Here is a 15,932-nt window from a genome sequence, read left to right as displayed (position 1 = left end):
AGCACCCTTTGATGTCATGGAAGAGACTCAGGCCCAGTTACACAGGCACAGTCTCTTTGGGCCAGATTTTTAATGGTATTTAGGCATCTAAAGATGCATCTAGGCATCTAATTGGATTTTCAAATCCAAGTTGAGCCACAGAATCATTTAAACAAAAATAGGGAGAACTCTGGTTTCTAACAAGAGGTTATAAATGACTTGTATGTAAGTGTTTTAAACACAGAGCAAGCAGCAAAAGACAGCTTACATGGACTTCATAAATTCAACATGCTTCCTTGATTGATCCAAATACTATCACCCCCATACATGACTTAGAGTAGTCAGTTGCCAAAGGGGCATCAAGGATATGTGGCAGACTACACATCAGGAAGTGTAATAGGGATTTGTAGCTGTGTAGTGGGTCCTTAACTATGGTATTTAATACTTTCTGGACATCGTATATACAGGTACTAATCCTCTGATCCAAATAATCCAATAGTTTTCAAGAGGTTCATAAACAATCAGTTGACTTTTATTTTATTTTTTTATTAAAAAATTAGTAAATCTAAATGCTTAGGACCTGATTTTTTTTAAATCCCATATTCCAAGGCTGTGATCTAAATGTGCATTCTATTTGCACACACAATTACTGTGTTTGAACATACAAATAAGCGGTTTGCAAATGGTCAGTCTGTGAGGCAACTGTGAATACACTTGTGACTGGCTCTGGGCTGTTGAAAACTCAGCCCTAAGAATTTTAACACAGTTCCATACAAGTAGATACTGAATGGGCCATGAAATACAGACACTAAAATGTTTTTATGAATGTAGTAGTATTCAGTTGCTTTTTATTATTTAATTGCGTGCATACACACACACTAAAATACCACTATTATAAATAGTTTCACATTATTAAACCCATCTTAAGTTTGGCCTGCTGGTTCAAAAAACTGGACTGGGAGCTAGCATTTTGGAATTTCATTGTTGGCTCAGACACCAATCTACTGCATGACTTTGGGCAAGCAACTAAAACTTTCTTGTGCCTCAGTTTCCTGATCTGTAACAGGGATATACTGCTTACCTCCTACAAGTGTTGTTTGCCAATATTAATTAATTTAAGCCTAAGTGCATTAAGATCTGTGGATTACATGGGATACATAGAACACCAGACCCTGAAGCCAGCCTTTTTGTCCTTTTCTTCCTTCCTGGTCCAGTTCTTGGTTTTTAAAATAGCATGAGATTTATAAATCACCATATTTGATGGCAGTTGAAGAAGCCTCCCCTCATGCAGAAGCATATGAACCTGTAATCACAGCTGTCATTGTTTGATCTTTGCTATGCCATTCTGATAGAGGGCTCATCATCTTAATAAAATTGTGAAGGGATTAAAGTGATCTGCAGTTTCAGTAGCTAGTATACAATTTACAAGTGCTTTCAGTCTTCATGCTTCAAGACATAAGCAGATAGAGTGAGGATGAAATCTGTTCCTCCTCCCATGGTGCAATTAGGTTCAGTGGGCCTGAACCTGTGCTCATTGAAGTCAGTGAGAAAATTCCTATTGACTTCAACAGTGTAGGATCAGACTAATATAAGGGATTTGTACCGTGCTGTGAATCATTTAATATTGGCCATTATGGGTATGTCTACACTGCAGTAAAACACCCACAGCTGACCCTGTGTCAGCTAACTCAGGCTCGCGATTGTGGGGCTATAAAATTGCAATGTAGGCATTTGGGCTTGGACTGGAGCCTGGGCTCTGAGACCCCAATCGTGGGGAGGGTCCCCGAGCCCGAGTGCCTACACTGCAATTTTATAGCCCCGCAGCCCTAGCCCAAGTCAGCTGACACGGCAGTATAGACGTACGCTATAAGACACAGACTACTGGGCTGCACTACTTGGGAAATTCTCTTGTGAAATTAGAGCTTGGTGGATAATGGATTTTTCAGTTCACTGGCAATTTCAAAAAAATCATTTGGGTCAAACCAAAAATGATTTTTGTCTAAAGTTTCAGCTAATCAAAAGGGCAAAAAATATCATTTCAGGTCAAACAAAACATTTTGTTCCACCCAAAATCAAATGTTTCATTTTAATTTAAAGCACGTTATTACATTTAAAATTTTTAAAAAATGCATTGAAAGGAAATTTCAAAATCAAAAATAAATTTGAATGCTAAAATCAAAAATGTTTCTTCTGGAAAATGTCAGAACAAAATGCTTCTTTTTTTGGAGGATTTTTTTGGGGGGAAGGGACGTTTTGACTGAAACAATTCACTAAGATTAATACAAATTCGTGAAATGTTTCAGTGTCACTGAATCTGTATTTTTTGCTGGAAAATGTTTCAGTCAAAAAATTTCACTCCGTTCTAGTCCAAATACTTTGTGGTATTACTGGGGTAGGTCCTGTATTCCAAGTGTGCTGTGCAAATGCTAGTTTATGCAAGTAGAAGAACCAAATGTACTATACTCTGTTCTTTCACTGAAAAGTCACCATGCTTCAAAATGTCATTAGAGGGATATATCCCTATCACTCAGAATTCCCTTTTTTAAGAAGAAGGTATGCAGCAAGGCTTAATAGCGCCAGCTGTTTGCAGTCAACAACATCCAGAGGTACTGGCCCATAAAGGAAAAAGAATGGCCAGTGCTTTGCTTCAGTCAGTATTTGTCTTCTTTGATAATAAATTGTTGATGTTGACAAAATTGTTGATGATGCAAGAATCTCAGTATCTGGTCAATGCTTCTTATCTGCAGTATGGTTGGGTTTAGTATCCTAACCCCCTGCTCATTCCTATCACTACCACTTGATAAATGCTTGATTGTGACCTACAAAGGAAAAGGGCATCTTGACATGAACATAAGTAAAAGCACAAAGGGCCATATCCTCAACTGGTGATATAGCCATATTAACATAGTCCCATTAATCAATGTACACCAGCTGAGGACTTGGCCTGAAAATAGTTACACAAAATCACTCCTAACTTCCATTAATTAGAACAGAAGAATGCCATACTGGGTCAGACCGTGTCCTGTCTTCTGACAGTGGCTGCTGCCAGATGCTTCAGAGGGAATGAAAAGAACAGGGCATTTTCGAGTGATCCATCCCCTGTTGTCCAGTATACCAGCTTCTGCTAGTCAGAGATTTAAGGGTTACATCCCTGACCATCTTGGTGAACAGCCATTGATGGACCTATCATAAACTTATTTAGCTCTTTTTTTAACTCAGTTATAGTTTTGGCCTTCACAACATCCCCTGGCAACAAGTTCCAAAGGTTGACTATGCATTGTATGAAGAAGCACTTTCTTTTGTTTGTTTTAAACCTGATGCCTAATCTTTTCATCGGGTCACCCCTAGTTCTTGTGTTATGTGAAGGGGTAAATAATACTTCCTTATACACTTTCTCCACACCATTCATGATTTTATAGACCTCCATTATATCTCCTCTTAGTTATCTCTTTTCTAAGATGAGCAGTTCTAGTCTCTCTCTCCTCATATGGAAGTTGTTCATTTTGTTGCCTTTTTCTTTATCTTTTCCAATACAAATGAATCTGTTTTGTGATGGAAAGATCAGAACTGCACGCAGAATTCAAGGTGTGGATGTACCCTGGATTTATATAGTGGCATTATGAAATTTTGTTTTCTATCTCTTTTCTAGTGTCAAATACAAACTAGTTGTTTTCAACTTCCAAGCTTGTCACGACTGTTCCCACCTACATTTCTCTTCTTCCATCCCCTCCAGTGCCTCTGCTTGTTTCATATGCTCTGCAGTCTCTTTTTGTCTTCTCCCATGCACACGTTTCAGCATTAGGTCCTTTCTGCTTGGAACAGCCACAATTCCATGGGCTGGCCACCTGCTCTTTGCTTCTTACAACCCATTGAGTTCCAATGCCAGCTGCCCACAGAGAAGGTCTCCATTCAGTCTTGCACTGTTATTCCACACACCCTATCCATCCACATTAGATTTGGATCTCTTGGGGCAGGATAACTCTTCTCAATGTTTTTATAGCACTGTGTACAAATAAGGCATTCAAGCTCTGTAAAAGAAGGGATGGAAGAATTTGTATAGTGGAAGGTGTTGCCGATGCTCCCCAAATAATAAATTATGATGAATTATCACACACAGTTTGGTTGGATCTAGGTAGTCTCAAAGCTTGTCACAGGCTGATGTAGCTTCATTTGATGGTTTCTTTTTGCTTTATGTGAAGCTCCCCATGTCTTATGATTTTCATTCCTCAATTGTTTCACTGCTGGTCCTCCACTCCTCCTTCCTGTGCTGCTGCCATGAAATCCCTATGGACCATCAAATGGCATTACCATAATGAAAGCCGAAAAAAAGTACCATCAAATGGCATTATTTTTCTGAACATGCCAGTGTGGACGGGTAGTGAGCTAGGGCGCCTGTGGCTGCTTTAATGTGCTCTAACTTGCAAGTGTAGCCAAGCCCAAAGAGTAACCAGATATTTCCAATCTGAATATCTTATTTCAGCAAGGAACAAGAACAACAATTAAAGTAACCCTGAGAGAGCACAGTGTGTGTATATATCACTCCAAATTAGGCTGCATCAGCTCTGCCTCACAAAATGCCAGTTCAGTTTTGCACACAACAGTCTTTTGTTATTGTTTAACATTTTTATTGTAGTACTTCCTAAAGGCCACAACTAAGTTGGGCTCCATTTGCTAGGCACTGTACAAACTGTAGAAACATACAATAGTCTCAAAGAGCTTACTTCAACTAACGTAATGGTGCAGTCCACTGAAAACAAGACTATTATTCCAGAGCTACTTGTACCATTAAAAATGTGTCACTCTAATGGGAGTGCATAATTAAACAAGGGGAACATTTTTTTATCTGTTAGTAGAAATGCAGAATTATGTCAGCTATATACAAACTGCCCTAGTTATTAATATTACTTAAACTTCTGATATGATTGATCATTCTTATTTTCTTTTGGCTTTAGCACAGGGATGGGCAAACTATGGCCTGTGGGCCGGATCCGGCCCATCAGGGCTTTGGATCTGGCCCGCGGGATTGCCCCCTGTGGCGCTGCGGGCCCCGCGCTGCTCTCAGCAGCAGCCGGCCCAACATCCCTGCGGCCCCCGGGCCCTTGCCTCCAGGCACTGCCCCCCCACAGCTCCCATTGGCCAGGAACAGGGAACCACGGTCAATGGGAGCTTCGGGGGAGATACCTGGAGGCCCGGCAAGGGCAGTGTATGTGGAGCCCTCCGCCCCTGCCCTGGCCCCAGTGCACGCCACTGCCACCCCAGAGCCCAAACCCCTCCTGCACCCCTCCCCCCTACTCCCTGCCCTAAGCCCCCTCATACACTGCACTCTCCTGCACCCCAAACCCCTGCTCTGAGCCTCCTCCCACAGTCCGCACCGCTCCTGCACCCCTGCCCTGAGTCCCCTCTTGCACTCTGCACCCCTCCTGCACCCCAACCCCCTGCCCTCAGCCCCTTCATACACCCCGCACCCCTCCTCTGCCCCAATCCCTTGCCCTGAGCCCCTTCCTGCACACCACACCCCCTCCCACACCCCAACCCCCTGCCCCGGCCCTGCATACAATTTCCCTACCCAGATGTGGCCCTCAGCCCAAAAAGTTTGTCCACCCCTGCTTTAGTACAACACTTCGTACTTTCATTCTCAGGGCTAAATTCATTACTGCATAACAAGACTGATGGAGATGTACCAGATGGGCAAAATGTAGACTGACACTACAGACACATTGTGTATACTTTGGATAAGATTATTAATTACATTTAAAGTTCACATAGGAACTGCTGTCTTTGAACAGGCCAATGATCTGACAATGGCTAATGCTGGATCCTTCAGAGAAAAGCAAGAACAAACCTATAATGATATACCAGTGTCATGGGGAAATTTCTGACCACTTGAGGATCACAAACCGTTGTAACTGTTATCCTATCTGGTGTAATTGTAGAGTCTATTTTAATTCATACATGTCTAATCCTTTATTTAAACCATGCAAATCTATTTACCTCATTAAGACCTTGAAACAATTAATCCCATGGGTTAATTACATGCTGTTTGTTCACTTGCATTTGAATTTCTCTAAGTTCCGCTTTCTATTTCTATTATGAGCCAGGGCCTGGCTGGCCTTCTCTCTCTGTGCTCTTATTATTTCATAGCCCTCCTCCGCATAGCAGCTTGCTCTCCCTTCCAAACAAGGTAATTTTAGGCTTAAAATAGGGTTACCATATTTAACAAATTAAAAAAGAGGACCCTCCACGGGGCCCTGGCTCCGCCCATTTCCCACCCCAGCCCTGCCCCAACTCCGCCCCTTCCCTGCCCCAACCCCGCCCTAACTCCGCCCCTTCCTCCCTCCCACTCCCAGCCACGCGAAAAGGGCTGCCCGAGCGCTACCGGCTTCACGGTTTGCCGGGCAGCCCCCAGACCCTGCGCCCCCAGCCGGCGCTTCCCCAGCGCAGCTGGAGCCCGGGAGAGGAAGCGCCCAGCCAGGGACGCAGGGTCTGGAGGCTGCCCGGCAAACCGTGAAGGCGGTAGCGCTTGGGCTTCGGGCAGCCCCTTTGCCTCCGGACCCTGCGCCCCCGGCCGGGCACTTCCCCTCCCGGGCTCCGGCGGCGCAGGGTCCGGAGGCATGGGGGCTGCCCAAAGCCCGTAGCGCTCGGCTCTTAAACAGAGCCGAAGAGTCGGGGAGGAGCAGAGCCGCCGCGGCCGGAGGCTCTGCTCCTCCCCTGACTCTTCGGCTCTGTTTAAGAGCCGAGCTGCCCGAGCGCTACCGGCTTCGGGCAGCCCCTGTGCCTCCGGACCCTGCGCCGCCGGAGCCCGGGAGGGGAAGTGCCCGGCCGGCAGCTGGGGTCCGGAGGCAAGGGGGCCGCCTGAAGCCCATAGCGCTCGGGCAGCTCGGCTCTTAAACAGACCCGAAGAGTCAGGGGAGGAGCAGAGCAGCCGCGGGAGGGGAAGTGCCCGGCCAGCATTTTCCCGGACATGTTCGGCTTTTTGGCAATTCCCCCCGGACGGGGGTTTGATTGCCGAAAAGCCGGACGTGTCCGGGAAAAACCGGACGTATGGTAACCCTACTTAAAAATACATCTTTAAAAACAGGGCAGGTCATTCCAGTCCATGGTACAATCTGTGAGGGGGGAAGTGAACATCCATGAGGACCCCCATGTGGAGATTCCCTCACACCATCCCATGGGAATGACCTTGAAGCATGCCCCCAGGCAGGAAGAATCTCTCTGTATCTGCAGGAGACATTTTGTCTCCACACTGACTCTGCACCTTAATGCTCCTGTCAACCCCATCTCCTTGGGGGTACAGCTCTGTTGGAGAGAAGCTGAATTCTCTCTCCTAAATATATTTCATTCTTCTGGACCAGCTTTTCCTTTCCCCTGCATGTGCGGTCTTCCAACCCTCCCGCAAACACAGACTTAGGGATGCATTGAGAAGCCTCCACAGGTAGGGGGTGAGAGGGAGGCCCTCTCTTTTCACACGGGAAGGGAAAGATCCACAAACAGAGGGTTGTGAATCTCAAAAGGGATGATCAAAGCCAGAATATGAACTCTGTACCGTACCTTTGAGACATAGCGCAGTGAGCTTAGCTCCATTACAGTACACACATCTGCGACTGTAAATTACCACTTGTAGACAGGCAGTGATGGACAGTGGTGCACTGTCCCTGGTCTTACTTCCATTGCTCGTGCAGACTCGCCTTATTTTTCTAACAACTCATAAGGTTTCATTTGTTTTTTTGGTGTTTTGGTTAATTATTTATTTACTGGGGTGGGGATTATAATCAGAAAAATGCTGAATGTGGCTTAGCAAAAGGCTTCAATTAAAAGTTAATTTGGGAAGCAGGCCTTGCTGTTTAAATATAGAATCATTTCAGCTTTATTCCATGCAGGCACAGCATAGTCACTGCAGCCCAACGCCTTCTCAGTAGAGGTGGTCAGAATTTTCTTTCCCCCCTCTCACCCCACACACAAAGAAAACTTTATGTGAAAAACTAGATTTTTTTTCAATTTTTGTCAATTACAAAAATGGGTTTTTATTGAAAAAACAAAACACCAAAACCCAATTTTTTCAGTTTAAAACAGTTTCAATTTTTCAATAAAAACTTGAAAAATTTCAGTGAAAAATGGATATTTTTTCCATGAAAGCATTCATAAACTGAAAAGCCATTTTCCCAATGGACATTTTTTGACAGTTGTTTTTTTGTTTTGTTTTACCATCACTACTTCTCAGTTTCTTATTTTTCCAATGACCAGCACTTGTGACCAAAGAAACATAAGTGAGATTCCCTGATGGGCCTCTAAGAGGTGCATCACAGAGCTTGCAGCCCAGGGGAGGGGGCTGTGGTGTCTTTAAGCCACCTTTGTGCCCTCCAGATCTTGGGGTGCTGAAGAGGCTCTTGACATAACTTAGGCCTGATCTACACCTAAAACCTAGGTTGACCTAGCAACATCACTCAAGGCTGCAAAAAAATGTCATGCCGTGTGCAATGTAGTTAGGTTGAGCTAACCACACTGTAGATGCACCTAGATTGATGGAAGAATTCTTCCACTGACCTAGCTACCATCTCTCAAGTGGGTGGATTTACTCCAATGACAGAAAAACTCCTTCCATTTCTGTTGTGTCTATATTACAGCACTATAGCTGCATCGCTGTAGCACTTGTACTGTAGACATACCCTTAGATAGCCCTGTGGGCCTGTCTGTGTTACAGCAGCTAGCTCTGAGTCTCTGCAGCCTGCATCCCTCAATACATCCCTCCTGCCACCAACCCCTTGTCCCCCCGGTACACCTCCCAGAACCTCAGGAGGCAGCCTTATAGCTGTCCTGCACCATGCCTGTGCTAGGGGAATTCTGCTACAGCTGGACATGGGGCTTTTAGGGCCTTTTTACACCACTCTGGACCTTGCACATGGTGTAAAAAGGGTGGAGCGGGAATGCTGCGCTCATCCTAGCACTCTCCACATTGTTTTTTTATTATGAAATATTTGTTTTATCATTATTAATGATAAAGGAATAATAGGAATGGGGCAGATTAATTTTTACAGCAAATAACTTAGATACACACCAAAGCCAAGCCCTTCAGTGCATTTAAATATTGAAGCAACACATTTTATTTTTTTTATTCAACCTCTCTATACATAGTGTAGTTTCTGGAGATATAGCCCTCTAACCTCATCAAAATAGCAGCCCTAACACTGCTTTCTGCCTTCCAGCTGGCCCCAAGCAACCTGGTTTCCTGTGTTCATAACCCTTCTTTCCCCAGCCTGTATGTCGTAACGTGCTGGTAACAATAACATTTCTGAAATCTAAGTGGCTCCCAGGCCAAAAAAGCTGAGCTCAGTCATCACAGGGGGAACGCAAACCATGGAGAGGTATTGTTTCTGACAGCAGTCCAAGAAACTCTTGGCACTCCAAGGCATTCCCAACGTCCTTTGCACTATTTCCAGGAAAAACGATTCCCGAGGCCTTGTGTTAAAAAAAAAAAAAAAAAAGCTGGCTTATATCAATAAACATGATAACTGCTGTATTTTTCTCTTTAATCAGAGCACAGCTAGTATGTAGAAGCAATCAGAGCTGTGCCGAATGGCTGCTCTGTTTTAACTGTAGCATTTCAAAGCTTCCAGAAGCTCTCCTCTTGGGATACAAATTAACTCTTGTAGTGCCTGAATCTCAACTTAGACTGTATTGCAGATGGGGGTCAAACTTCAGGGAAAACATATATTATCCAACACATCTCCTTGGGTGACATATGAAGGAAATATTTGCGGGGGGGGGGGGGGGGGGGAGACAAGGGGGGATGACCATTTTTCCCAATTGAAAACAGACCTTACATTGCTTATTCATCTTGGTTTTATATATATACACATATATCTCCATTACTAGACTGGCAGAACCACTGTGCGGCCTAGTGGAATGAGCACAGGGCTGGAATCCCAGTTCTAATGCTCTGTTTTTAAGGTTTCAGAGTAGCAGCCGTGTTAGTCTGTATCCGCAAAAAGAAGAACAGGAGTACTTGTGGCACCTTAGAGACTAACAAATTTATTAGAGCATAAGCTTATGCATATGCATATGCATCCGAAGAAGTGGACTGTAGTCCACGAAAGCTTATGCTCTAATAAATTTGTTAGTCTCTAAGGTGCCACAAGTACTCCTGTTCTTCTTTCTGTTTTTAAGGAACTCATTAATAGCCTGTTCCAAAGCCCACTGAAGTCAGTGGGAATCTTTCACAGGCTTTGAATGCTGGGAACGCTGTACTTGATCCAGCTAAGTACTGAAGTTTGTGATTAAGTTTAATCATGTGCTAGTCCCTTGAAGTAAACAGAACTATGCACGTTTACACCAGTTCAGAATCTGGCCCCCAGTGGACAAAGCATTGGACCATGTACTGTAGAAAAAGGGGTGAACAAACTATTGGCAATCTCCACAGAATTAATTCCATTTGCTATTATTATTATCTGTAAAAGGCAATAAGTGAAAATGTTCAGCTCAGCGCTCAGAAAGAAGAATGAACACAGCAAGAAGTTGCAGGTATCCTTTCTTGGGCTAAGTAGAATATAGTAGATTTTGGCTTATTTTATTCTTCTTTTAGAATGCAATAAAATGTACCCCTTCAACTCTGGGTTGTTACTACTTGCACTAAAAGTTTCAAATGGCCTTTTCGTTTTGATGCTCAATTTTTAAGAGGGTTACGCTGGAATGAAGAGCAGACATTTAAATTCATAAACTCATAGACTTTAAGCCAGAAGGGACCATCGTGATCATCTAGTCAATTGTTGTTAATTTAGAAATCTTAATAATTTAGAACATCGAATGCTCTTAACATTTTATCGCTTCAGGCAAGATTGGAGCGAGGGTTTGGGAATGGGGCAGGGAGGTGAACAGGGTTAAATGTCTACTGTATATTTCTCCACTTCCCTCCCCAAGAACAATATTTTGAGACAGTCAGCAAGAAGCTACTATTCCTAAAACAGTGGAAAATCTTTGGCTTGAGAAGCCAGAGAAGTTATACATTTTCATGATTCCACTATAAAGTGCACACTGTATTGTTTCATCTTTATGTCTCTCTCACCTTTGTACCCATCAGATCTTTCAAACAGGCAGCCTTGCTTTGATATACAGTGTGGGTGTTTTATTTTTTAAACAAATGTGAAAGCTTTTAGATCTTAGGGAAATTTAAAGTACAAGATCTAGTAAATCTGAGGAATTTTCACTCCCTGTTTTGATGATTCCCTCCTCTGTCCCCCCCCCCCCCCCCCCCGCCGCCACCAAATCTTACTCAACTGTTATTACAAATACTTAACCATGTTACTAGTTGAGCAGTTTTCTTCCCCGACTTTGGCAGCTGCTGTGTTTGGGAAATTCCAGCTCTCCAAATATGGAGGTGTGTGTCAGGCAAACCTCCGTTACTTGTTTCATAACCGTACATTGGCAAGATGACTTGTTGGTATTAGCACCGAAAATCCTAATGGTGTTAACCCCCCTGGCGTGCCTGGGGCAATGGGATGCCTATGTTCTAAGTGCTAATGCCTTTGGGACATAATCACTGAGGCCAAGTCAATAAATGGGGCTGTTTTATAGCATGAGGTTATAAATTAAGTCTTTTTTAGCAATATAGCTAGAGCAAGGGTTTACAAGACCTTGTGTGAAAGGGAATGACATTCATGCTGTCGAGACAGTTCCCACCATTGCAGAGCCAGATGGCTGGCAACATGTTTTGGCTTTTCAGGAAAGAAATATAGCACCATTAGCTGCACTTGGAGAAAGTCTAGCAAAATAACCTTAAAAGTTGGGTTTGTAGGCCTAGTCACGATCGATTGTCAGTGACATTTACTATAGTATGCGCTATTCCCTTTCTTCCCTGCAGAGACCCCTGGAAAAGCCGGATGGCCTGGATGTTTCAGATCAGAGCAAGGAGCATCCTCAGCATCTGTGTGAGAAGTGCAAAGTTTTGGGCTACTACTGCCGTCGTGTGCAATAAACCTTCAAGGATGGCCTCTTCCGTCCCCATCATCCTGCGAGATCCTTTGGCAGCACGCGGTCAACAGCAACACAGAATCCAAGACAAAAAAAAAAAAAAAAAAAACCTAAAAAAAAGATTGCCAATTTTGCCTATCTTTAACTAATAATATGCCTTACCATTAATAGAATGTAACACTTTTCCTGTGTATGTGTATACGTGCAAGATATATTTATAGGACTATGGTGTGTTTTATATATCGATCTATCTATATATCTATCAAACAGTGTTACTGATAGTGTTCACAATGGAACCACTGCTGTGGTTTCTGTTGATTGTTTACACAGTTCCTATATCATGGCCAGGTGAAATGAAGAGAAGTGCTGTGTGTTAGGCAAGATATAATGTTCACTGGGGAGCAAACATTATGAATGGCTTTTGCAGGATTTAGGTAACCTGCAAGGCCACTAATTGGGAGTGCTCGCTAACCCCATGAACATTATTCCTCTTATACGACAAGACAAAGGAAGATTCAACAAGCCACAGCATTAAAGAAGGGAAACTATCATGTTTTCCTTGCTTTGGAAGATTTGAAAGTTTCATGCTACTGCTTTCTTGGACTTCCACTGCTTAATATAACTTGGGTAGGGCGTAGGTGGACTCAGTGAAGGTAAAACAAAGTGTATAATTGTTTGAGAGAGTGGGGTTTTTTTTATGGAAATAGAGAATAGCAGCTGGATAGATTGTCAGTAAGGATTCCAGCATCTTTTGGGAGAGAATAGTGTTTGCTTTCCTCAGGCTGTGATTGACTGAAATCCTTCTCTTGTCATATAATTTCTTTTAAATGGGCCCTTTATGTGTATTTGCTATTCATTAGGCCACAAGCACACTAAATTTACTGTGAATAATGGGGAATGAGAATGATGAAATTTGTCCCCAAGCCCTAATTGAGTGAGTAACCAGACTTAATATTTATACTAGTTCGAAAGCCACTTTCTGGAAATATTTTTATGTCCTGTTTTCTACTGTGCAAATTTATTAATATAAAAGTATATACTTATGTAGCCACAGGGGTTGTATAGGGCATGAAGAACATAACCTACCCTCTTCTCTGTCTTTCTAAAACATCTATATAGGTTAGGAGAAATGTAGTAATTGTATGTGGTTGTCCTATTTCAGGTAGAAGGGACTTTGTGCAGGAAGATCCTGTTACAAAGAAAAATATATTATCAGAGATTGGGGAATGTCATGAAATGAAAGTACCTCAAGACAGTAGTCTGGTTTTGTATGTATTTTTAAGAGTAGATTGGCAAAAGGACAGAATGAATAAGACTTGTATGTGTCATCCACTTCTATAGAAAGCTTCTATAGAAAGCTACAGGAGGGTGTTTTTTTAAAATCAATCATTTTCATGACATTTTCTTTAAGAAATGGATGTGTGTGTTATTGTTATGTAGTGGAACTGTTTTAAATTCAAAACACTCATAGCAAGTTAAAGCTGTTTCAAAGTTAAATTTGATAGATACAATCCAGAGTTATCGCATGCTAAGGTAGGATGAGGTGGTACCAATACAACCAGTCAAAGTCTTGTAAAGCAGATTAAAAACTTGTAGTAAGCATTCGCATGTGAAATGTGAAGATCTTCACAAAGTTGATCTAGAGTGAAACTTTTGCCATTTCCATGTTTGTCTGTGAACAGGGCAAAACATTGATGGGGCAAAAAATGATTTGTTTAGAAATTTCACACAAAATTCAGTTGTCACAATTTATGGGGAACCCAAAAATTCAAGTTGTAAGTAATGTGGTCTACTAGTTAGAGTAGTGTACTGGGAGACAGGACACACGGATTCTGTCCTGGGTTCTGCCAGTGGCCTGCTGTTTGACATTGGGCAACTCTCTGAACCTCTCCATGCCTCAGTTTCCCCATCTGCAAAATGGGGATAATAATACTTAACACACCTACCTCACCAGGGTATTGTGAGGTTTATTTAATGTCTAAAGGCCTTTTGACATTGTTGAATGAAAACTGCTATATAATTACAAAATAATATTAAGTTAAACACTTTGAGACTAATTTTGCCCAGTTAGCAGTACCATAATTTAAAACAAAAATGACTGAAATTTAACACTGATCACAGATTTTGATTGCCTAAATCAAGTGAGACAGTTAGCATCTTCAAGAGGGAACGCATTCTTAGCCGAAGACTGAAAAGTACACTTAGGGACAGATTTTCTAAACAAATCTTCTTAGTTTGCCCATGAAATAAGAAAATTTGTGCATGCCAGTTTAGAGGTGGGTTTTTAAAACTTGGCCTCAGTGTTAATTTTGACCCATTGTTTGGGGTGTCAGTAATGCAAAGGGGAATATTGCAAGAAGGCCATACAATAAACTGGCTATAATTTTTTCCCTTGAGCACTTAATGGTATATTAGCAGCAATTTCTTTGACACCAAAGATCCAGCTAAAGGAAAAGTTAAGAAATAGCACCAAACAAAAGCTAAGAGAAAAGCTGTTTTCTTCATAAAGCTAAGAATGTATCAACCAATCTGCCCCTCCATTTCAAAATAATTTCAAATTTGTGGCAACCACTTAAAGAAGAAATACTATTGATCAGGGCCGGCTCCAGCATTTTTGCCACCCCAAGCAGCGGGGGGGGGGGGGGGAACCACGATTGGCAGCACTTTGCTTCATTCTTCAGCAGCAATTCAGCGGCAGGTCCTTCCCTCCGAGAGGGACTGAGGGACTTGCTACCGAATTGCCGCCGAAGAGCCAGATGTGCCGCCCCTTTCCGTTGGCCGCCCCAAGCACCTGCTTGCTGTGCTGGTGCCTGGAGCCGGCCCTGCTGTTGATGAACATCAGAGCTGCAAAATATGTAGTTATATGTAGCTATAATTACATGCTATATTTAAGCCACTGCAGGATCTTAACATAGACCAGTTGAAGGACATTATTAAACAAAATTGTTGCCTTTTTCACATTAGTACCATTTTAAATGTTATTTGTTCAGGTTCAGTACTGCATTACTTTTAGCTTATAGATTTCTAGGGAATGCTTTAAAGCAAGGTTCCCAAATATACATCCAATGTGGCTTTAATACAACTACCATTTGCATATGCATAGAATAACCCCTTTTTTTTTTAACATACTTGTTGGAGGTTAAACACTCATGTCATCATATTATCCTACATGTTAGAAATGTCAGCACATTAACTGAAGACACAAATCAAATGCATTTGGGTCCTGGTCCAACTCCAGATGAAGTCAATGGAAAGACTCCCATTGACTTCTCCGGGCTTTGGAGTTTCCCCATCCCACCCCACCCCATTTTAGTTAGTGAAAGGAAAGGATGACTATTGCTGGCTGGAACCAGGCAAGGACTATGCAAGCTTCCCTACACATCTCTATCAGTGAACCCTTTTCATGACCAATAGCATCCCCCTCTTATTGTAGTCTTCCACCTGTGGTGATTAAGCAATTACCACTTAATCTTGCACAATGTACCCAAATGAGGTGTAGAATGAAACCCACCAAATGTATTGTCACTGGTGACCTAGTAAGTACATCTTTAATTCATACTTAGTAAGCACATTTGAAATAATCAAGGGGCAAATGGGATCCTCCTCTCCGCTTATTCTGGAGAAGAGGGGCCAGAAGCAGATAGTGAAGGAGTTAAGACTGTGGGAAAGCAAGAAGCAACACTCCCTGGCCTGCTCCCCTCTCCCCAGAGTCCACAAAAACCACTCCACATAATGGGGGCGCCACAGGTATACAAGCCAGAAAGAGGGGGCAGAAAGGGAAGCAGCATGCTTTTCTCTGAGCCTGGTAGGGATAGATGTTGCTTCATGCAGAATTTATTCTGGCCATGGTTTCCATCTGTATCAATGAAGCAAAATATATGGTGCAGTCCGTGAGGTGTGGAGAAAGAGTGAACAACATGAAATGCCAGAGAGCTGGAGAAGTCAGCTCACAATGCTTACTGCCCCTACATCCACAGGGATGAAATTTGGCA

At 42.7% G+C, this 15,932-nt stretch overlaps 1 protein-coding gene across 2 annotated transcripts in view; it reads left to right on the top strand.

Moving 5' to 3' along the window:
- The window catches only part of ZCCHC24 (zinc finger CCHC-type containing 24), a 157,578-nt gene extending 142,997 nt beyond the window's left edge, over nucleotides 1-14,581 (top strand). The window contains exon 4 of one of the 2 annotated variants that reach the window (XM_005300593.5): nucleotides 11,831-14,581. In XM_005300593.5, the coding sequence (XP_005300650.1) occupies nucleotides 11,831-11,944 (114 nt within the window). In that variant the 3' untranslated portion in view covers nucleotides 11,945-14,581. The remainder of the gene's footprint in view (nucleotides 1-11,830) is intronic. The other variant, XM_042856156.2, reaches the window with a different exon arrangement.
- Nucleotides 14,582-15,932: the final 1,351 nt, after the last annotated feature.

This window comes from Chrysemys picta, chromosome 7, assembly GCF_011386835.1.
Source record: "Chrysemys picta bellii isolate R12L10 chromosome 7, ASM1138683v2, whole genome shotgun sequence".
Taxonomy (NCBI): Eukaryota; Metazoa; Chordata; order Testudines; family Emydidae; genus Chrysemys; species Chrysemys picta.
This window is presented reverse-complemented; position numbering and strand designations above follow the sequence as displayed.